The following is a 22,650-nucleotide window of genomic DNA, read 5'->3' as shown; positions in this document are numbered from 1 at the left end:
ATAAGGGATCATAGCTATCACCTGGATTCACCTGGTTAGTCTATGTCATGGAAAGAGCAGGTGTTCTTAATTTTTTGTATACTCAGTGTAAAATTAAGTAAGCCTGCTAGCTACTTACTAGCCATTGTTTGAAAATGTCAGGGGGCTGGGGTCATGACAGTAGCAGAAACAGGAAATAGTACTCTTTCTTGCCTCAAGACTAAACACAGTATGATGCAACACAACATTAGCATGGATGGAATTACTAGGGGAACCAACAGCCGTGTTTCTCAACATTTATTTTCAGATATAGTCATCATCAGAGCACCGTTACTGAATTGTGATGCAATGAGGTTTACGTTTGGAGTTATATTGACAGATATGCTCAAAGAAAAATACATTTCACTGTACTTGTGCACCATTAAAAACTTGAAACTTGCGCTTGTAGCAAACAGCAGAAAACACATGAGTGAGTGTAAAGGAAAGTAAACAACAGTGATAGTGTACACACACCATATAAACACAATTATAAACTGGGCGGTTCAAGCCCTGAATGCAGATTGGCTGACAGACGTGGTATATCAGACCGTATACCACGGGTATGACAAAACATTTATTTTCACTGCTCTAATTACGTTGGTAACCAGTTTATAATAGCAATAAGACACCTCAGGGGTTTGTGGTATATGGACAATATACCAAGGGCTGTATCCAGGTACTGCTTAACAACATCCCTTAGCCGTGGTATATTGGCCATATACCACACCCACTCAGGCATTATTGCTTAAATATAAACTGACCACTTTGGTATTTTAGCTGCTAATTATTCTTATCAGAGAAACGTATTCAACATTGCTCAGCTAAATCAATTAGTACTGAATTAACTTGTACAATTAGATACGCAAAATATTGGCACAGGCTGGTTAAAATAAAATATATCTTTAAAAAATATATATATATTGATTTAAATTCCAAATCTAATCCATGTTGCACATTGTACCTTTAAGGGCATTTTGATCGACTAAGATATAACACCAATCAAAGGAAAACTTATTGAAAAATATATACTTTGTTGCTCATAAAAATATAGAAAAGGAACAGCTTTAGGACATGATGTTCTCATATCATAACATGTGACAACAGTTGCATTGAAAGAATGGATGGCATGGCATGCAGAACTGCTGATTGTGGTGCATGCATAGACAGACAGTCTGACAGATTGGCAGAATGGCATATATTATGATAATGATTATATAATAGGCCAGTGGGTAAATGGATATAGTGTGGAGGAGATCCCGTAGAGAGCTGACATGGTCCCTCTAGTCGCTCCCTCCACACAGCTTTAACAGCAGTTTCTTATAGTCCCCTGAGGTGTCTCCCTGTCATAGACAACAACAACACAAACACATCAACAAACTAGTCCAGAACATCATGCTAGAATACCCAACCTGCTCTATAACAGTAGCATTGTTGGAGGTTTGTGTGTGTGTGTGTGTGTGTGTGTGTGTGTGTGTGGTGATGAGGAGAGATACTTACAGAGATGTCTGTGTAGAGCGACTTGCCGTAGTTCTTGACGTATTCCTGACGGATATCCAGCATGTCCACCTCAGAACGTGTCACCATGATCCGAATCAGGGTTTTGTCTTTGGTCCCGGCCCCCTGAGAACACGAACACACAGGTCAGGCTGGACCTAAGCACTTATTTGAAGAGTACAATTATCAGAAGCAATTACAGTAATAACAATGTAATTTAATTGTAACTGGGAAAGTATAAATGTAATGAACTTAAACAATGTGCACTTATCAGTCGTGAACATTTCTGTTGTACTGTGTGTATGTACAGTATGTTGCTATCAGCCCAGACAGACAGACCGCAAGGGAGCGTGTCTTACCTTCATGGACTTGTAGAGTCTCTCTGCAAAGTAGGCAGGTGTGTTCTTAATACACTTGACTGGAACACGGAGAGAGGAGAGGGTTAGAATGCCCAGCATGTACTGATCACCTACTAAACCTTAGACCAACCCCAGCTATATGGAGGGAGGGACTGATAACATAGCCCGATTCCCAGTCTGTTAGTGCTAGCATGCCAACTCCTTGTCAGTCATTGTCATGGCTAACGTTTGGGTTGACGATGAAAGCAATGGAACTGGCAAGAGCACAAACAAATCCGAGGGGAGGGAAACTCTCAAACAAACAAAACTGTTTAAAATGATAGGAAGGGATTCAACTGAAAATATTGTATATAAAGTCCTATCTGAAACCTGAATTTGAGAGTTGAAGAAAACAGAGAAAATATGACTGTAGTTTGAGCGGTGAAATACATTTTCAAACACCACATCAACATCTGTATGGACGAACATGCGTAATGGAAGAAGCACACAACACAACACACCACATCATCACAAGGGTGTAAGGTTGAGATATTCTCTTGATACACAGTCAGATAACAATGTCATCCAGTCAAATGAATCTAAAAGCATGTTACTGTACCATTAACCTGAGCAATGATAGCCAAGTGGGGAAAAACACAACAACAATTACTAATTCAGGCAGCAACAGTGTGGCAACACATATTGTTAAAGCATCGTCTATAACATATTTCAACAATAACAATGAGAAAGTTATAGGTGTTAACCAATGATGTATATAAACCCTGGATTGCTGATGCTATGTATTGACCATTGAGAGGCTTTGAAGCCACTGGTCAGCCATATTGTCACTCCCCAGTAGGAGCAGTCCTCCATAGGAATTAATGGAATTCTACAGTATTTCAATTAAATGTTTCAAGGACAAAATTGCATGTATTTAAGTATTTCATTTTTGTAGTGGGGGCAGTAATGTTAGTAATCTGTAAAAAATATATACTTTAATAAAACTGTTTTTATATATTTTTATGTTTAACTTACATAATATAATTTAAACATATGCATGAATCTTTTTTTAAATGTTTATTTTGTATTTTTTAACCTTTATTTAACTAGGCAAGTCAGTTAAGAACAAATTCTTATTTACAATGACGGCCTACACCGGCCAAACCCGGACGACGTTGGGGCAATTGTACGCCGCCCTATGGGACTCCCAATCACGGCCGGATGTGATGCAGCCTGGATTCGAACCAGGTACTGCAGTGACGCCTCTTGCACTTAGATGCAGTGTCTTAAGGCAGGGGTAGGCAACTAGATTCAGCTGCGGGACGATTTTTGTCAGAGAAGATGGTCGGGGGGCCGGAACATAATTATAAGAATTTGTACACTGCAAATTTACCACAACTAAGGCCAAAAATAGATCATTTTCAAATACAATAATTTCATACCTTGATTACATTGAGACATGTATCATGGCACCGTAGAAGATGGCTGACGTGTTACGTGCTCCTAACCAAATGTGTTTTTTTGTTTAAAAAAATTGCATTCTTTTAAAAATGATTCTGTACATAATGTTGCTGCTGCCGTCTCTTATGACCGAAAATAACTTCTGGACATCAGAACAGCGATTACTCACCATGAACTGGCAGAAGCTTTTTTTTGCTTTAACGAGTCTAACGAGTCCAACGAGCCCGACGTGAAGGACATACTGCTTTCCCGGGAACAGGCCCAAATCCCCGTCATTTGCGTGAAGAGAAGACAGAGAAAAAGAGGACGGAGATCGGGCTGGCTTCTGAGAATCCGTAGGCAATCGAATAATCCCCCATTACCTTCCGTTCTACTAGCTAACATGCAATCATTGGAAAATTAAATTGACGACCTACAAGGAAGATTAAACTACCAACGGGACATTAAAAACTGTAATATCTTATGCTTCACGGAGTCGAGGCTGAACGACGACATTATCAACATACAGCTGGCTGGTTATATGCTGTACCGGCAGGAAAGAACAGCGGCGTATGGTAAGACAAGGGGTGGCAGACTATGTATATTTGTAAACAACAGCTGCTGCACGATATCTAAGGAAGTCTCGAGGTTTTGCTCGCCTGAGGTAAAGTATCTCATGATAAGCTGTAGACCACACTATCTACCTAGAGAGTCCTCATCTGTATTTTTCGTAGCTGTCAACATACTACCACAGACCGATGCTGGCACTAAGACCGCACTCAATGAGCTATATTTCGCCATAAGCAAACAGGAAAACGCTCATCCAGAGACGGCGCTCCTAGTGGCCCGGGACTTTAGTACAGGGAAACTTAAATCCGTTTGACCAAATTTCTATCAGCATGTTAAATGTGCAACTAGAGGGGAAAAAACTCTAGACCACCTTTACTCCACACACAGAAATGCGTACAAAGCTCTCCCTCGCTCTCCATTTGGCAAATCTGACTATGATTCTATCCTCCTGATTCCTGCTTACAAGCAAAAATTAAAGCAGGAAGCACCAGTGACTCGGTCAATAAAATATTAATGGCATTGAGGAGTACACCACATCAGTCATTGGCTTCATCAATAAGTGCATCGATGACGTCGTCCCCACAGTGACCGTACGTACATACCCCACCAGAAGCCATGGATTACAGACAACATCCGGACTGAGCTAAAGGCTAGAGATGCCGCTTTCAGGGAGCGGGACTCTAACTCGGAAGCATATAAGAAATCCCGCTATGCCCTCCGACGAACCATCAAACAGGCAAAGCGTCAATACAGGACTAAGATCGAATCATACTACACCGGCTCCGACGCTCGTCGGATGTGGCAGGGCTTGCAAACCATTACAGACTACAAAGGGAAGCACAGCCGAGAGCTGCCCAGTGACACAAGCCTACCAGACAAGCTAAACTATTTCTATGCTCGCTTTGATGCAAATAACTCTGAAACATGCATGAGAACAATAGCTGTTCCGGACGACTGTGTGATCACACTCTCCACAGCCGATGTGAGTAAGACCTTTAAACAGGTCAACATTCACAAGGACGTAGGGCCAAACGGATTACCAGGATGTGAGCATACGATGACCAACTGGCAGGTGTCTTCACTGACATTTTCAACCTCTCCTTGTCCGAGTCTGTAATACCAACATGTTTTAAGCAGACCACCATAGTCCCTGTGCCCAAGAACACTAAGGTAACCTGCCTAAATGACTACTGACCCGTAGCACTCACGTCTGTAGCCATGAAATGCTTTAAAAGGCTGGTCATAGCTCACATCAACACTATTATCCCAGAAACCCTAGACCCACTCCAAGTTGCATACCGCCCCAACAGATCCACAGATGATGCAATCTCTATTGCACTCCATACTGCCCTTTCCCAACTGGACAAAAACAACACCTATGTGAGAATGCTATTCATTGACTACAACTCAGCATTCAACACCATAGTGCCCTCAAAGCTCGTCACTAAGCTAAGGACCCTGGGACTAAACACCTCCCTCTGCAAATGGATCCTGGACTTCCTGACAGGCCACCCCTGGTGGTAAGGGTAGGTAACAACACATCCGCCACGCTAACCCTCAACACAGGGGCCCCTCAGGGGTGTGTGCTCAGTCCCCTCCTGCACGGCCTGGCACAACTCCAACTCCAACACCATCATTAAGTTTGCCGATGACACAACAGTGGTAGGCCTGATCACCGACAACGACGAGACAGCCTATCGGGAGGAGGTCAGAGACCTGGCCGTGTGGTGCCAGGACAACAACCTCTCCCTCAATGTGATCAAGACAAAGGGGATGATTGTGGACTACAAGAAAAGGAGGACCAAGGACGCACCCATTCTCATCGATGGGGCTGCAGTGGAGCAGGTTGAGAGCTTCAAGATCCTTGGTGTCCACATCACCAACAAACTAACATGGTCCAAGCACACCAAGACAGTCATGAAGAGGGCACAGCAAAACCTATTCCCCCTCAGGAGACTGAAAAGATTTGGCATGGGTCCTCAGATCCTCAAAAGGTTCACAGCTGCATCATCGAGAGCATCCTGACTGGTTCCATCACTGCCTGATATGGCAACAGCTCAGCCTCCGACCGCAAGGCACTACAGAGGGTAGTGCGAACGGCCCAGTACATCACTGGGGCCAAGCTTCCTGCCATCCAGGACCTCTATACCAGATAGTGTCAGAGGAAGGCCCTAAAAATTGTCAAAGACTCCAGCCACCCAAGTCATAGACTGTTTTCTCTGCCACCGCACGGCAAGTGGTACCGGAGCGCCAAGTCTAGGTCCAAGAGGCTTCTAAACAGCTTCTACCCCCAAGCCATAAGACTCCTGAACATCTAATCAAATGGCCACCCAGACTATTTGCATTGCCCACCCCACCCCACCCCACTCCCTCACCTCCTCTTTTACGCCGCTGCTACTCTCTGTTATTATCTATGCATAGTCACTTTAATAACTCTACCTACATGTACATATTACCTCAATTACCTCGACTAACTGGTTCCCACGCACATTGACTCTGTACCGGTACACCCTGTATATACAGTGGGGCAAAAAAGTATTTAGTCAGCCACCAATTGTGCAAGTTCTCCCACTTAAAAAGATGAGAGAGGCCTGTAATTTTCATCATAGGTACACTTCAACTATGACAGAGAAAATGAGGGAAAAAAATCCAAAAAATCACATTGTAGGATTTTTAATGAATTTATTTGCAAATTATGGTGGAAAATAAGTATTTGGTCACCTACAAACAAGCAAGATTTCTGGCTCTCACAGACCTGTAACTTCTTCTTTAAGAGGCTCCTCTGTCCTCCACTCGTTACCTGTATTAATGGCACCTGTTTGAACTTGTTATCAGTATAAAAGACACCTGTCCACAACCTCAAACAGTCACACTCCAAACTCCACTATGGCCAAGACCAAAGAGCTGTCAAAGGACACCAGAAACAAAATTGTAGACCTGCACCAGGCTGGGAAGACTGAATCTGCAATAGGTAAGCAGCTTGGTTTGAAGAAATCAACTGTGGGAGCAATTATTAGGAAATGGAAGACATACAAGACCACTGACAAGACCCCGATCTGGGGCTCCACGCAAGATCTCACCCCGTGGGGTCAAAATGATCACAAGAACGGTGAGCAAAAATCCCAGAACCACACGGGGGGGACCTAGTGAATGACCTGCAGAGAGCTGGGACCAAAGTAACAAAGCCTACCATCAGCAAGGGCATTGAAGATGAAACGTGGCTGGGTCTTTCAGCATGACAATGATCCCAAACACACCGCCCGGGCAACGAAGGATTGGCTTCGTAAGAAGCATTTCAAGGTCCTGGAGTGGCCTAGCCAGTCTCCAGATCTCAACCCCATAGAAAATCTTTGGAGGGAGTTGAAAGTCCGTGTTGCCCAGCAACAGCCCCAAAACATCACTGCTCTAGAGGAGATCTGCATGGAGGAATGGGCCAAAATACCAGCAACAGTGTGTGAAAACTTACAGAAAACGTTTTACCTCTGTCATTGCCAACAAAGGGTATATACAAAGTATTGAGATAAACTTTCGTTATTGACAAAATACTTATTTTCCACCATAATTTGGAAATAAATTCATTAAAAATCCTACAATGTGATTTTCTGGATTTTTTCCCCTCATTTTGTCTGTCATAGTTGAAGTGTACCTATGATGAAAATTACAGGCCTCTCTCATATTTTTAAGTGGGAGAACTTGCACAATTGGTGGCTGACTAAATACTTTTTTGCCCCACTGTAGTGTCACTATTGTTATTTCCCTGCTGCTCTTTAATTACTTGTTAATTTTATTTCTTATTCTTATTTGTATTTTTTAAACTGCATTGTTGGTTAGGGGCTTGTAAGTAAGCATTTCACTGTAAGGTCTACTACACCTGTTGTATTCGGCACATGTGACTAATAAATTCTGATTTGATTTGAACATTTGATTTGACACAATCACATGTCTTTTTTTCCGTGGGAAGACTTGGGAACAGATTTCCTAAATTAAACACATTTTTTGCTGAATTTCTGGTGATTTTATAGTCTTTGACCAAAAACAATTTTTGGAGGCCCAAAAAAATCACTTGCCTGATTGAGTGAGAAAGTTACAGATGCACAAATATCATACCCATAAGACATGCTAACCTCTCACTATTACAATAACAGGGGAGGTTAGCATTTTTTGGGGGGTATGATATTTATGCCTCTTAACTTTCTCACTCATCATTCTTCACAATTACTTCAGGATTTTCTGTAATCATGGTAGCATCCACATTCATGTAGAAGTGTTGAGAAACATATTCTATTCTTATTTACAATAAAAGTGACTCCAAAATGACACAATCAATGATTTACCATTCATTTCTATTGGGCACAAAATAATCTGAAACACAACCAAAACAAACAGCAAATGCATTTAAATGCATTGTAGAGTTACAAACTTAATGTAATCCTTTGCGTGCTAGGAATATGGGACTAAATACTACATTTTTCACTACGTTAATACACATATAAGTGAATTTATCCCTATACTTTTGATTCCCTAAAATTGGGGGACTACGTAAACAAAGTGCTGTAATTTCGAAACAGTTCACCCGATATGGATGAAAATGCCATCAAATTAAAGCTGACAGGAACTTCATAGTCATTGTATTATTTCAAATCCAAAGTGCTGGAGTAAAGAGCCAAAACAACAAAACATTTATCACTGTCCCAATACTTTTCAAGCTCATTGGTGTTAACACATTCAATAAATTTGGCCTCAACCCAATTGAGATGGTTTGGGATGAGTTTGACCACAGAGTGAAGGAAAAGCAGCCAACAAGTGGTCAGCATATGTGGGAACTCCTTCAAGAATGTTGGAGAAGCATTCCAGGTGAAGCTGGTTGAGAGAATGCCAAGAGTGTGTAAAGCTGTCATCAAGGCAAAAATATTTTGATTTGTTTAAAACTTTTTTGGTTACTACATGATTCCATATGCGTTATTTCATTTTTTTATTTTTATGAAAAACTCAAACTTTTGACTGGTACTGTAGGTGTGTGTGTGTGTGTGTGTGTGTGTGTGTGTGTGTGTGTGTGTGTGTGTGTGTGTGTGTGTGTGTGTGTGTGTGTGTGTACACATTTTACTATATCTGTGAGTGCCAGAAGTCCTCACAAGAATAGTAAACCAACAACAATTCTGAGAAGTGAGGACATTTTGCCAGTCCTCACTTGTAAAAAGACAATTTTAGGCTTCGGGGTTACGGTAAGGGTTAGGAAATTATTATTATTATTTATATTTTACCCCCTTTTTCTCGATCTTGTCTCATCGCTGGAACTCCCCAATGGGCTCAGGAGGCGAAGGTCGAGTCATGCGTCCTCCGAAACATGACCCGCCAAACCGCACTTCTTAAAGACCCGCTCGCTTAACCCGGAAGCCAGCTGCACCAATGTGTCGGAGGAAACACCGTTCACCTGATGCCCGAGGTCCGCCTGCCGCCCGAGGTCCGCCTGTGTCCGGCACACCACAAGGAGTCGCTAGAGTGCGATGAGCCAAGTAAAGCCCCTCCCCGGCCAAACCCTCCCCTAACCCGGACGAAGCTGGGCCAATTGTGCGGTGCTCTATGGGACTCCCGATCATGGCCGGTTGTGATACAGCCTGGGATCGAACCCGGGTCTGTAGTGACGCCTCTATCACTGCGATGCAATGCCTTAGACCGCTGCCCAACTCGGGAGGCCCAAAAATATGATTTTGAATGGGAATCAATTGTTGCTCCACAAAAAGTCCTCACAGGTATAGTATAGTAAGACATAGTTGTGTGGGTGGGTGGTGCACATTGTTTTGGGTGCTACGTAGTGTTAGTGTGTGCATGTGTAGAAACGTGTAGGTGTGACACCGGATAGACCTGTATAGGCATGGCAGTGCATGTGTGTGTATTAACCAAAAGGTTTCCCCTTACCCACGGCCACCATTCCACTCTCCAGGTCTCCAGACATTTCTCTGTCGATGCTCTTCTCTAGGTCTCTGCCACACATCTGCTGGTACTCATGGAACACTACACACACACACACGCACACACGGATAAGGTAGCGGCAAAAGTTCTAGCTACGAGTCAAGGTGAGCGGAGAGCACCAGAGGACTGATATTTCATATACATTAAATTGATATTTTATATACATTTAATTTATATTTCATAGATATTTAACTTCTGTCGTCACAGTACCATTCCTCTCCCCTGTAGTTACCTGCTCTGAGGTGGGGTTTGCTCCTAGAACACAGGATGGCGTTGAACTTGGACTCATCAGTTCCCACCTTGTTCTCCCCAGCAGCATACAGTGCCTGGACAGAGGGCACACAATACACACAGGCATCTTTCAATGAGTAGGTAGAGATTTCTAATATGTTGTGTAGAGTCCAGAGTTTTTCCTGCTCAAATCACGTGGTCATGAAAAACTCATGGCCCGACGTATGCTGAAGACATACTACAGTATGTAGATTAGACGTCACAAGGTCGTAATAGATAAGAAATGGCAATATACGGTACCTGAGCATCTTGTTTAGCTACAGAGATGTCCACCGTCTCTCTTTCATCTCGATTACCCTGAGAGCACAAACACAACACATAATGAATCATCCATCTATATGTACTGTTCCTATATGTATATGTATTTAGAATGTATACACTATTCTATATCTATGGGCCATGGGCTGTACCTGGGCCAGAGAGATGAGGAGTCTACGGAAATGTCCTGAGGTGTCCCCACTGATGGCATCTTCCAGAGACTTCTTATACTCTGAAATAACACACACAGTCCACTTCCACAATCCAATACAACCGAGGCGTGGTGTGTTTCTGAAAGGAAATATACAACTTCCTTGTTAACATTGTCTCCCTGAACAGTGTTTGTATGTAACTCACCTGTCTTGTAGACCTGGTTGAGCTCTCTGATCTCTGCATTGGAGCGAGAGGACAGGATCTCTATCAGACAGGCCTCGTCTGTCCCTGCGCCCTGTCAGAACATACAGCAGAGAATGGCTGTGAAGTTATAACAGGGATATTATTATATACCAAGTATGATTTGTCTTTCTCTGTTCTTTAAGTTAGTTTAGCTAGTTAATAACACAAAAATAACACAAAACAAAACATTACTCGTTTTCATGCACACACACGCACGCACGCACACACACACATATGTTAAGAAGAGGGAATCTGTCAGTGATTATAAAAACCCTTTCACAAACCTTAATGGCTTCCTTCAGTTCGTATGCATCAAGCTGGGATGGAGTCTTCAACATGGCCAGCACCAGCTTCTCAAAGTTCCCTGACAGCTCGGACTTAAGATCCTTAACCAGATCCTGGGAAGGTAAGGGGATACAAGCTTGGTATAATTCAATGCTATCAAAGCAGTCTTTGAGTTGGGCTGGTGCTCAGCAATACAGCGAACAAGCACTTTGAATTTTCTGTCTTGAATACAGACACCGTAATTTTCTGTACTGCTTGAGGACTGGCACCTCTTTTAGAATATTGGCAGTAAGTCTATATAGTATAGTGCAGGGTTCTCCAACCCTGTTCCTGGAGAGCTACCGTTCTGTAGGTTTTTACTCCAACCCTGTTCCTAGAGAACTACCTTTCTGTAGGTTTAACCTCCAACCCGGTTCCTAGAGAACTACCTTTCTGTAGGTTTAACCTCCAACCCTGTTCCTGTAGAGGTACCGTTCTGCAGGTTTAACCTCCAACCCTGTTCCGGGAGAGCTACCGTTCTGCAGGTTTAACCTCCAACCCTGTTCCGGGAGAGCTACCGTTCTGTAGGTTTAACCTCCAACCCTGTTCCTGGAGAGCTACCGTTCTGCAGGTTTAACCTCCAACCCTGTTCCGGGAGAGCTACCGTTCTGTAGGTTTAACCTCCAACCCTGTTCCTGTAGAGCTACCGTTCTGCAGGTTTAACCTCCAACCCTTTTCCTGGAGAGCTACCGTTCTGTAGGTTTAACCTCCAACCCAGTTCCTGTAGAACTACCGTTCTGTAGGTTTAACCTCCAACCCTGTTCCTGTAGAACTACCATTCTGTAGGTTTAACATCCAACCCAGTTCCTGTAGAGCTACCATTCTGCAGGTTTAACATCCAACCCAGTTCCTGTAGAGCTACCATTCTGCAGGTTTAACCTCCAACCCTGTTCCTGTAGAACTACCGTTCTGTAGGTTTAACCTCCAACCCTGTTCCTGGAGAGCTACCGTTCTGCAGGTTTAACCTCCAACCCTGTTCCTGAAGAACTACCGTTCTGTAGGTTTAACCTCCAACCCTGTTCCTGGAGAGCTAACGTTCTGTAGGTTTAACCTCCAACTCTAATCTAGCACAACTGATTATAATAATTAGCTGCTTGATAAGCTGAAGGGTGGCTCTCTAGGAACAGGGTTGGAGTGAAAACCACCAGGAGGCTGGCTCTCTAGGAACAGGGTTGGAGTTACAATTTCCAGGAGGGTGGCTGTCCAGGAACAGGGTTAGAGAGGTCAAATGAATAGAGGTACTTATTTCAGTCCACTTCAAGTGCTGATGGCATCTGTGTTCAACTGCTGTGCCATCTGTGTTCAACTGCTGTGCCATCTGTGTTCAACTGCTGTGCCATCTGTGTTCAACTGCTGTGCCATCTGTGTTCAACTGCTGTGCCATCTGTGTTCAACTGCTGTGCCATCTGTGTTCAACTGCTGTGCCATCTGTGTCAACTGCTGTGCAATCTGTGTTCAACTGCTGTGCCATGTATGTTCAACTGCTGTGCCATCTGTGTCAACTGCTGTGCCATCTGTGTTCAACTGCTGTGCAATCTGTGTCAACTGCTGTGCCATGTGTGTTCAACTGCTGTGCCATCTGTGTCAACTGCTGTGCCATGTGTGTTCAACTGCTGTGCCATCTGTGTCAACTGCTGTGCCATCTGTGTTCAACTGCTGTGCAATCTGTGTCAACTGCTGTGCCATGTGTGTTCAACTGCTGTGCCATCTGTGTCAACTGCTGTGCCATGTGTGTTCAACTGCTGTGCCATGCGTGTTCAACTGCTGTGCCATGCGTGTTCAACTGCTGTGCCATGCGTGTTCAACTGCTGTGCCATGCGTGTTCAACTGCTGTGCCATGCGTGTTCAACTGCTGTGCCATGCGTGTTCTGGGTATGGCTGTAGCTAATAAAGAATCAGATCCCTCAGCGAGTCGTTTACTGGCAGAACCAACAGCTGCTGTTTAGATATCAGTGGCACACACTAGAGAATACACTCTCTCACTTCAGGACTCTCACTTCAGGATAACATATTCAGACCATTTTATGACGCTGTAACACTTATTTCATTGTTCCCTAAAAACGTAATTAGATAAATAAGGTATCAAGTGTTTAAATGGGAGTGAGAGTCGTGCCTATTCCTTTCAGAAGAAATTATAAGAAACAATGTATGGTCATAATCACTGTATTGTCTTTCTATAATAAGAAATAAGCTATAAGAAAATGTATATTGTACTTACATAGTATAATATAGTATAATGTCAATATGACTGTATTAGCTACCTTTCCGTAGGAGGTTTTGAAGGCCATGAGCATGGGAACACGCTGTCTGTTGGAGCGACTTCCTAGCAGCTCTATGATGGCCTGTTCATCAGTACCTGTAGGACAAGTCCACTGTCAGAACACATATTCAAACAGCCCATCCATTTCCCTTGGTGGATTTAGAACATCATTTTTTAGTAGTGTAGCTGAGCAAACAACATTACCAGGTCCTTATACATAATTAAGTCATTCAAAGATCGATGATCATTAATAGAAGACAACATAACTGCTAATGTTGATTATACCTGTGCTAACTGTTCAAATCTACACTGTGTATTGTATATGGGACTGGCAAGGGGTTGTTTCAGGACAGGGCCTATTCTAACAGCTGGCCATTACGCATGCAATTTTTGTTTCTGGTTCCAATATTAGACTGGGTCTAACTCACTCACTAGACCCCTATATAAGGGGCTAGGGGTTGTTTCTGAATGGGGTCTAACTGGCCGTGTCCGAATACCCATACTTGCGTCCTAAATAGTAGGCTGTTTGAGTATGCAAAATAAATTGTTTTATAGTATGTATTTCAAAAATTCGAGTATACTTTAAATGCCCAGATGTCATAGTAATTTCTGCTTTGACAACAGTTGATAATCAGATATGGGGATGTGCTCCCGAAATCAACCAATAATGCGAAACAAGGCAATCGCGCATTGCTCATTCTCACTGAGAAAATAGAACGTTTTATAGTAAGTTCATCTTTGAAAATCGAGTATGGTTTAAATGTATTTATTTTACTTAACCTTTATTTAACTAGGCAAATCAGTTAAGAACAAATTATTATTTACAATGACGGCATACACTGATGAGCCAAGTAAATCCCCCCGGCAAAACCCTCTCCTAACGCAGACAATGCTGGGCCAATTGTGCGCCGCCCTATGGGACTCCCGATCATGGCCGGTTGTGATACAGCCCGGGATCTAAGCCGGGTCTGTAGTGACGGCTCTAGCACTGCGATGCAGTGCCTTAGACAGCTGCGCCACTCAGGATCCCTAAATGCCAGGATGGTATACTAATTTCGGAGCTTCATCAAGTAAAATTCAATGCACACTATTCCACAATGCATTGGAAGAGGTGGGCTGCGTGTGATAGGCCCTAGTTCTCTACAAGTGGCCAAACAACTAACTAGGCTACTTAAAACCCGTTCCTGCAGTGGAATGACCAAATCACCCTTCTGTGATGTACAGTTTATAGTGTAACATTGGGATGCAAACTCAAAATGTAATACATCTCTATGTCTGACATGGAAAGTGAAAGGGATACCTAGTCAGTTGTACAACTGAATGCATTCAACTGAAATGTGTCTTCCGGGCCCATAACCACGTGTGTGAGGTGTAAACTTTTGTTTCAAAGTAGATTTGTTTAAGACTACCAAGAAACACTGAGTGACGCTGATTTAGACCATTGCATTAAAAGGTTAATTGGGAAGATGCCGAATAGCGAAGCTTCTGAGGTTTTGTTCAAATGTAAGCTATGTAGTTTTTGTTCTTCTTAAAATGATCACAAGTATTGCATCGTGGGCTACATCTATGAAAACAGAAGTATTTTTTAATTTTTTAAGTGGATTTCTGTTTTCTCATTGGAAAGTGTTTTTTGTTCTCTTGGTTTTTGTCAGAGCTTTTAAACTAAATACAAAACCATCTTTTGATTTCTGAATGTGTCGACACCGGGATTCGGGATGTGGCTGCATTATTGATGTCATGTTAATCAGGCCTTTTGATTTGAACATATGTTTTAGTTTTGTAGGCTAGGCTACCTATTTATTATTTAATTGATGGATCAAGCCTTAGCAGTCATTCTGATCTCCTTCCCTATGATCAGTGCTTTAGTTTATTATGTTGCTGTCCAGCGGTTCTGAATTTGCGATGCGCTTGACTGTCCACGTTTCCTGTGCAATAGTCTATTGATTAGAACATTTGACAAGTTTTGGTGTGTACTAGGCTATTTGATGCCATTTATATATGTTACAGCACTTTGGTTTTACTAATAGATCACTTTTTCCTGTTTCTCCAGTTTTGCATTTTGCCTCCAGCAACTTCACAAATCAGTTTTGGGTATGTGGTAGATTCTGCCTATTAACTAATAAATTATCTGTTTCTGTCTTTAGTCCTTTTTAAATAGCATAGATTGGCTATATGGGCTACAGTATAGCGTGAATGTGATAGTCTGACTATAACCTGCCTGAGTAGACCTATAACTCCATTAGGTAGAATGTGATAGTCTGCCTATAACCAGCCTGAGTAGGCCTATAACTCAATTCATATTATATAAGGGTATGGGGTTGTTTCTGAAGAGGGTCTAACTCACTCACTAGACCACTATAGTGTATAAGGGGCTGTTTCTTGACTGGGCCTATGTAACCAACTCACCAAAGCCCTTCATGGCTTTCCTCAGAACCTCCACATCTCTCAGTGGGTCTGCTCCTGGATAATCCTTGATGCTTCCCCGGAATCCTCTCTGGAAGAACAGGGAAGAAGAGGGCATTTTCCAGATTGCTTTACCCTTTCAGTGTTAGCTGCCAGTAAAACTCCTGTCAAATCTGTAATCATTGACATCTCAAGAAGAAACAGAAAACTATAGAAACACTATCAGTATTTTTGCAGAACACTCAGATATCCAAGTTGAAACCCATGGATGAAGTATGGACACTTAACAGGATGTAAACCTGTCCTAAATAGTCTTTTGAAGTACTATTGTCACAATAGGGTTAAATCTTCCCAGTGTCTCTTACGTTGATGGCAGGAGCGACGGGCATGGCTCCACCTCCATATCCTGGCATGGACGGGTTGGGCGACGGGGCACGAGGGTACCCTGGCATGGGCTGGTTAGGCGCTGGTCCTCCTCCGTAACCAGGCATGGAGGGGTTGGGTGAGGGTGCCTGTGGGTAGCCAGGCATGGGCTGGCCTGGGTAGCCCATGCCTGGGCCTTGAGTCTGGGGCATCTGCCCACCTGGCTGTGGGTACAGGCCATGGGGCTGTTGGTTAGGGAGCTGGGGGGAATGTTGGGGGTACCCACCAGAGGTGAACATGGCAGGGTTGGGGTTAAAGCCCCCCATGGATGATGAGATCTGGTTGGCCTGTGATTGGAAGAAAAATGGGCATACAATAAAAATATGCACAGACAGTACGCCGATTGGTTTAAACTATTATGCACGCTAAGCTGTTTTGCAGATGATCAATCATGTATTATAGGTAATACAGCATCTGCTGTTGTGTTTTGATTACAAAGAAAATAAAAGACAATGCAACATAAAGAAATGATACAAAACATGTCGTTTTGAAGGATTACAACAGTGAAAGAGGAGGTTGCAGAAAATTATAAAATTTTTGAAGCAGTATCTTAGCTAATTACGAGCCATATTATTTTCATCATGCAAGAGAGATTTTGAAGAAAGGTTAACAAGAAAGCTGCAACATAGATTATTTTTTATAAAAGTCTTACCAGTCAATAATTGGGTTGTGATTTCCAATATTGGCCATGCAAATCATGCTAACTGAAATATTTAACGCAATGATCTGAAGGGGGATGAAGTACAGGCATGTTGAGAATATTCTCTGTGTGATTTGGGGGGATGGATGTATTTTCATGCCATACTTACCATGCCTGGAAGATTGCCTGCGTTGAATCCAGGGTTGGACAGATTATCAACACCTATGGTGGGGAAACCAGTACCACCTCCCCAACTACCTGCAACAGGTGACATAGATGGGTGTATATGTCACTAAACAGTTTATGGCAAATCACTGACAAACTGATATAGGATTATTATTATAATAGTATGTATGTAGTATGTACTGCTTTTGCTATTATGTTGTGGCTGTATATGCTTTTAAACAATCAATCGATCAATTGTTACCAAAAAAAGTGCTTTTTTCAAAACAACATAGAAAGTGCTAAGATTTCATAGTAAGGTTTCAATAAATGTCTGGTGATTGTGCTAGGCCAGAGAGGTAAATACATTGACTTTGGAGTGAGACACCAGGACTGGCAATGAACTGTTCACACTTGCCAATATATGTGACTAACCTCGGCTTCTAGTCAGCAGATATGTAATGATTCTCAGGGCACACAGAATGGGAGGACTGTGTCAGACACTAGTTGGTCTGTGAGTGTTGTCTCTCAGCACAGCAGAGGTTGTTTACAAAACACAACGCATGCACCACAACTTTACATCTAAACCTCATGATGATCTCTGGCCCTGAGATACAGGATGACAGAAGGACTCAGTCTCTGAGTCTGTCCAGCAGTACCCTATCCTCTTTTCTTGACCATGTCTTTATGTTTCTGTCTGTCTGTGTCTCCCTTAGATTACATTACATTTGATATACCTTGTACCTGTAAGAAATACTGGACGTGTCAGCATATTTTAGGCCAATCATGATCTGTTGAGCTGAGGCCTTACCTGCCGGGGGCATGGCTGGGTACCCTCCAGCTCCAGGCTGTGGAGGATAGCCACCAGCCTGAGGGGGGTAACCTCCAGCCTGAGGGGGGTAACCCCCTGCTTGAGGGGGATAGCCGCCTGCCTGGGGTGGGTAGCCTCCGGCTTGGGGTGGGTAGCCTCCGGCTTGGGGTGGGTAGCCTCCGGCTTGGGGTGGGTAGCCTCCGGCTTGGGGTGGGTAGCCACCGGCTTGGGGTGGGTAGCCACCGGCTTGAGGAGGGTATCCTGGATAGCTCATGGTTTATGGTCTGAAATAAAGAAAAATATCCAAATATAAGGCCTGTTTAATGTGTAAATGCATTTTATAAAGCCAGGAGTTTTTCTGTTCCTGGTTAGGTCATGATGACAGGAACACCTCCTGCCTTACAGATACACAATATGGCAGTTGGACACACAGTTAGTGCCACGCATCTGTTTGTTGTAAAAACAAAGTTTTATGACTCAAATTGTGGCGTGAACACATAGGTTGGTGTTGTGGTGTCCATAGCAACTACAGAGCTAGAAACACGCCCATATACACAGTGGGCCCCTCCACCCTCAATGAAGTTAAGCTGTGGAGGAGAAATAAGGCTGAATTCCTCAGGATGACCCAAGGTTTAAGGAATCTGGGTTCCCTAAGCTGATGGCTTAATTGTTAACATGGACAATTTATGGGTTGGGTCATACTGTGTGAAATGGAACTACTATGTTCATGAAATTGAGTATTTTCCTGAAATCTAGCACAAGGAAATGCCATCTGGAAGAAGACATACATATCTTGAATAGTAATTGAGAAATAATTAATTAAAATGGGAGAATACCTATTTAAAGCCTTACTGTACACTGAAATACTACATTTCAAATGACCCAACCTTGACTCTCCTTTGCTTTTGTTACTTTTGGTGTTGGCAGTACAACTGCTTGTTATTTGACAGTGATTATGCTGCTGAGTGTGAAAAACCCATACTCCCATTTCATATGCCAACTTGTTCAATCCATGGCTCCATGTACACAATCCCTTCTCATAATTTGCATTTTAAGGACAGGGGAAAGAATGACAGACTGCTGCTGTATTTGAATAGGAACACAGTTCTACATCAGTGGCCTGTTCAGAAGGATGTAAGGTTAGGCTAGAAAATGTTAAGATAGATATGTATAGTGTAGAACAGATATGATTCTCTCTCAGATTGAATAGGGAACATGTGAGCAATATGAATTATGTTTCAGACCATTTTATATCACCGACTACACCTCAGCAAAAAGTTCACTTTTAGATGATACAGTATAATATTTATGATGTAAAGACTTACTACACTGTTATTACACCGTAACCCCCTATTTAATGTACTGTGCATGCGTATAAGACTACAGTTTAAAGGCGTCCATCCATAGATTCGGTTTACTCCTTGCAGATCTCGACTAGACGAAGTGAACGTCTGTTTTCGCATATTACCTTAAAAATACCTTAGCTTGTAAAACGAGAAACAAGCGGCAATATTACTGTTTGTCCTTCTTGAGACGCTGTAGCCAGTAGACGTAAAAACGAGGTCTTAGTTACGCAATATTACATCTTAGACGTTTGGTGCAGTATTTCTCAAGTGGAAAACTGGAAAACTGAAAATTAGTCGTCTGTCGTTTAATGACAAACACTTGAAGAATCCCTACTGTTGCCCAATAACTACAACCAGTTAGCAAGTCGGAAATGTTTGAGTTTCCTAGTTCCGGCTACCACGTGAACGCGGCAGTAGACAAGCCTAAAAAAATGTGTGTGCGCGAACGTCACAAATTTCGAAATAATACATCGTACTGTTTTGACGGGAAAGCCAAAGTCCAAACAGGAGTCAACCACGCTGTCGAAAAGAGTAAGACGTATGAATGATTCTCATCTAACCCATGTACAAAATACTAATTTCAACACAATGTATTTCCCCTTCTATCATTGTCCTGAGGCTTACAGATTTCAACTAACGTTAAGCAAGTGTAATACTGGAGTGAAATTGTGACTGACGAAATCTCATCTACACAAAAACAGCATTTGACTAAGACCCCTGCTCGGCCTACTCACTAAAGCCGATAAAGTCTATTACTGTATAAGAACCAAACCTCAAATCAGTGGCAAATAGAGGCTAACTGAAGAACTAGGCTACCAACTGACACAATCGCTTTGATAGATTACAATGAAATGTGACACCTTTTCTATTGATAAAATGTGAGGAACGGTACACATTTATAAAGGACTGTGTATAAATGTAAGTAGCCATTTGGGTTCCTTGTGTACACCAACCATGTTTGCTGGGGGGGATGGGAGTGTTCAATACAATACACATGATGGGTGTTGGCTGTTGAGGCCTTGAACTCATACAAAAATAGATGGTTTGAGAATAACTTCCGAGTGACTCAAATGTGTATAGGCAGGCCTATCCAAAAGTTCAAACAACTCTTTTGCTGTATGTAGTAGACCCCAAAGAAAAATAAGACTTATTTCCATCCACATGATTGGCCTATTACACAATATTTGAAGAAATAAATAATTCTAGGCAGTTAAACATTCTTATTCTAAATGTCATTTTCAACATTGAATTAATGAGAGAATAGCCATAGGCCGACGCTTATACTAACGTTTTAGGAATAGCCTTACATTGACTGCCTCTACACCAAATGACAGCACAGCAACTGTCAAAATAGACAGAAGCAAAATATTGTGCATCAGTCAACATCGAACCAAGGTAAAAAATGTAAATATATCAGTACCTTTTTGGTCGACTTTCAGGCGCCAGCTAAACGTTAAATTCGGTATTTCCTAGTTGTAATTTTGCGTTGTAAAGGTTTTCTGCACTAGGCCTACTAATCGGAAGAAGACAAGCCAATTTACCGAAGCTCTGGAAGACCGCCTTTCGCGTTGTCAGGCAAATTACGCAAACATAGTTTCAAATAGGTCTATAACGATAGGCCTAGCCGCTTAGCCTACTTTTATCATGTTCTCTGTGAGACATTTTGTTATTGCGTATCATATCCTTCGAGGAAGAAGGCTCGCTAGTAAATTATATATTTCTGAAGAAAGCGACGTGTCAATAACACATCTACAAGAAACTTGGTTGCGCACTATCGCTATTGGAAATATTTGATCTACAAGGCTAGGTCACATTTGATTTAACCGAAAATTGCATTTCGTTTGCCACTTACTTTTGGTTCGCTAGACGCCTTGTCCTGGCTGCGCTGCGCTCTTTTTCAAGCTACAGCCCCTGTATGTATATAAGGAAGGTGGGTGGGACTCATATTTTCCATTGAGAAACACCCATGGGCACACGCCATAAAGTAATTGACACACCACACTCGAGCACTATTGAGTGGACCAACGTATGACAGTGACATGTTAGGCGACTCATCGAGTTAGGTAAAAAGTGACAAACGATGACAGAATTCACCTAGTCATAGAGAATATGTTGCAATCGATTGAGCATAGCCTATGGTTATCTATGCTACCACAAAGATACACTTTTAGGCTTACGTTTTTTTTCTATTCAACTGGAAACTGTTCATTTGTCTTCAATAATTGCTGTTGATTTTTGTTCACAGGGTGTACTTTTAGACTTTACCCGGCCTACTAATAACAGTGGTGGAAAATGTACCCAATTGTCATACTTGAATAAAAGGACAGATACCATAATAGAAAGTTACTCAAGTAAATGTTAACGTCACCCAGTAAAATAGTACTTGAGTAAAAGTCGAAAAGTATTTGGTTTTAAATATACTTAAGTATCAAAAGTACACGAAATTGCTAAAATATACTTAAGTATCAAAAATAGAAGTAAAAGTATAAATCATTTCAAATTCCTTATATTAATTAAGCAAAGCAAACGGCACCTTTTTCCTGTTTTTAAAATGTACGGATAGCCAGAGGCACACTCCAACACTTAGACATTATTTACAAAAGATGCATTTATGTTTAGTGAGTCCGCCAGACCATAAGGCAGAAGCGATGACCACGTGTTCTCCTGAAAAGTGCATGAATTTCACAATTTTCATGTTTTGCTAAGCATTCAAAATGTAATGAGTACTTTGGGTTGTCAGAAAATATTTATGGAGTAAAAATAACAATATTTTCTTCAGGAATGTAGTGAAGTAAAAGTAAAATTTGTCTAATATATAAATAGTTAAGTAAAGTACAGATACCCAAAAAAGCGACTTAAGTAGTACTTTTAAGTATTTTTACTTCAGTACATTACACCACTGACTAATAACATATCAATGGGTGTGTCTATGTCCACAACAACTTGACAGCCATGCTGGGATAGCTGCGTATTCACTAGGAAACAAACTGAAGCAAACGGGCCGAAAAGGGGAGGGACCTACCTGAATTTGTCCAATAAGAAATCATTGTTTTCGTTTTCGTTGCAAAACATTTTGTTAGCATGTGCACTAATGAATATACGACCATGTTCTTCAATAGGTCTACGACCAGATGGGGCAGAATTTGCTGTGCCTTATAGCCACAGAAATATTTGACAGTAACGAATATTCTATATTTTATTTAGCCTATCTATTATTGGAAGCTTGTGGAAGGTGTGACAAGTTTGGGTTCTTTTCACAAAACAGTACAATTGGATAGGCAGAGTTGCATCATTATGTGCTTTAGCCAATTACCACACTAGCCTATAATGACCCGCCTAAATTTCATCACAGCATTCACAGCATTATGAACTATTTTATTTACTCTGGAATAGTCATATTTCATTTACAGTGGATCAATTGAAGTCAGTGAACTAAGCAGACCAGACCCAGCTGCTAGCACATTGATGTCTAAGGGAGAGCCACCTTGTTAAGCAGAAAGGAAATT

The 22,650-nt window shown here is 42.1% G+C and overlaps 1 protein-coding gene across 2 annotated transcripts; it reads right to left on the bottom strand.

Annotated features, from left to right (window-relative positions):
- Positions 1-259: 259 nt before the first annotated feature.
- Positions 260-21,115, bottom strand: LOC120017764 (annexin A11-like). Of its 2 annotated transcripts, none has more exons than XM_038960735.1 (15): positions 20,997-21,115; positions 17,799-18,082; positions 16,995-17,083; positions 16,128-16,472; positions 15,766-15,853; positions 13,361-13,455; positions 11,060-11,173; positions 10,737-10,827; positions 10,532-10,611; positions 10,362-10,418; positions 10,063-10,156; positions 9,777-9,872; positions 1,872-1,930; positions 1,516-1,638; positions 260-1,358 (listed from the first exon to the last, which is right to left on the bottom strand). In XM_038960735.1, the coding sequence occupies exons 2-15, from the start codon at positions 18,070-18,072 to the stop codon at positions 1,299-1,301; spliced, it is 1,665 nt and encodes a 554-aa protein (XP_038816663.1). In that variant the 5' UTR covers positions 18,073-18,082; positions 20,997-21,115; the 3' UTR covers positions 260-1,298. The 2 variants fall into 2 exon arrangements, with proteins under 2 accessions (XP_038816663.1, XP_038816665.1); XM_038960737.1 differs by lacking the exon at positions 20,997-21,115 and adding an exon at positions 20,565-20,764 and having other exon boundaries at positions 673-1,358.
- Between the last annotated feature and the right edge of the window lie 1,535 nt (positions 21,116-22,650).

This window comes from Salvelinus namaycush, chromosome 22 (genome assembly GCF_016432855.1).
Source record: "Salvelinus namaycush isolate Seneca chromosome 22, SaNama_1.0, whole genome shotgun sequence".
In the NCBI taxonomy this organism is placed as follows: domain Eukaryota; kingdom Metazoa; phylum Chordata; class Actinopteri; order Salmoniformes; family Salmonidae; genus Salvelinus; species Salvelinus namaycush.
Note: the sequence above shows the minus strand (reverse complement) of the source record. Positions and strands in the feature narration are given on the sequence as shown.

What these genes read in the sequence shown, in the direction of transcription:
- LOC120017764 (XM_038960735.1), bottom strand. Translation starts at nt 18,072, where the DNA reads ATGAGCTATCCAGGATACCCTCCTCAAGCCGGTGGCTACCCACCCCAA. An exon ending in CCGTCGCTCCTGCCATCAAC is followed by an intron (nt 15,854 to 16,127) that starts GTAAGAGACACT and finishes CTGTTCTTCCAG; the next exon opens with AGAGGATTCCGGGGAAGCAT. An exon ending in AACTGAAGGAAGCCATTAAG is followed by an intron (nt 10,828 to 11,059) that starts GTTTGTGAAAGG and finishes ATGTTCTGACAG; the next exon opens with GGCGCAGGGACAGACGAGGC.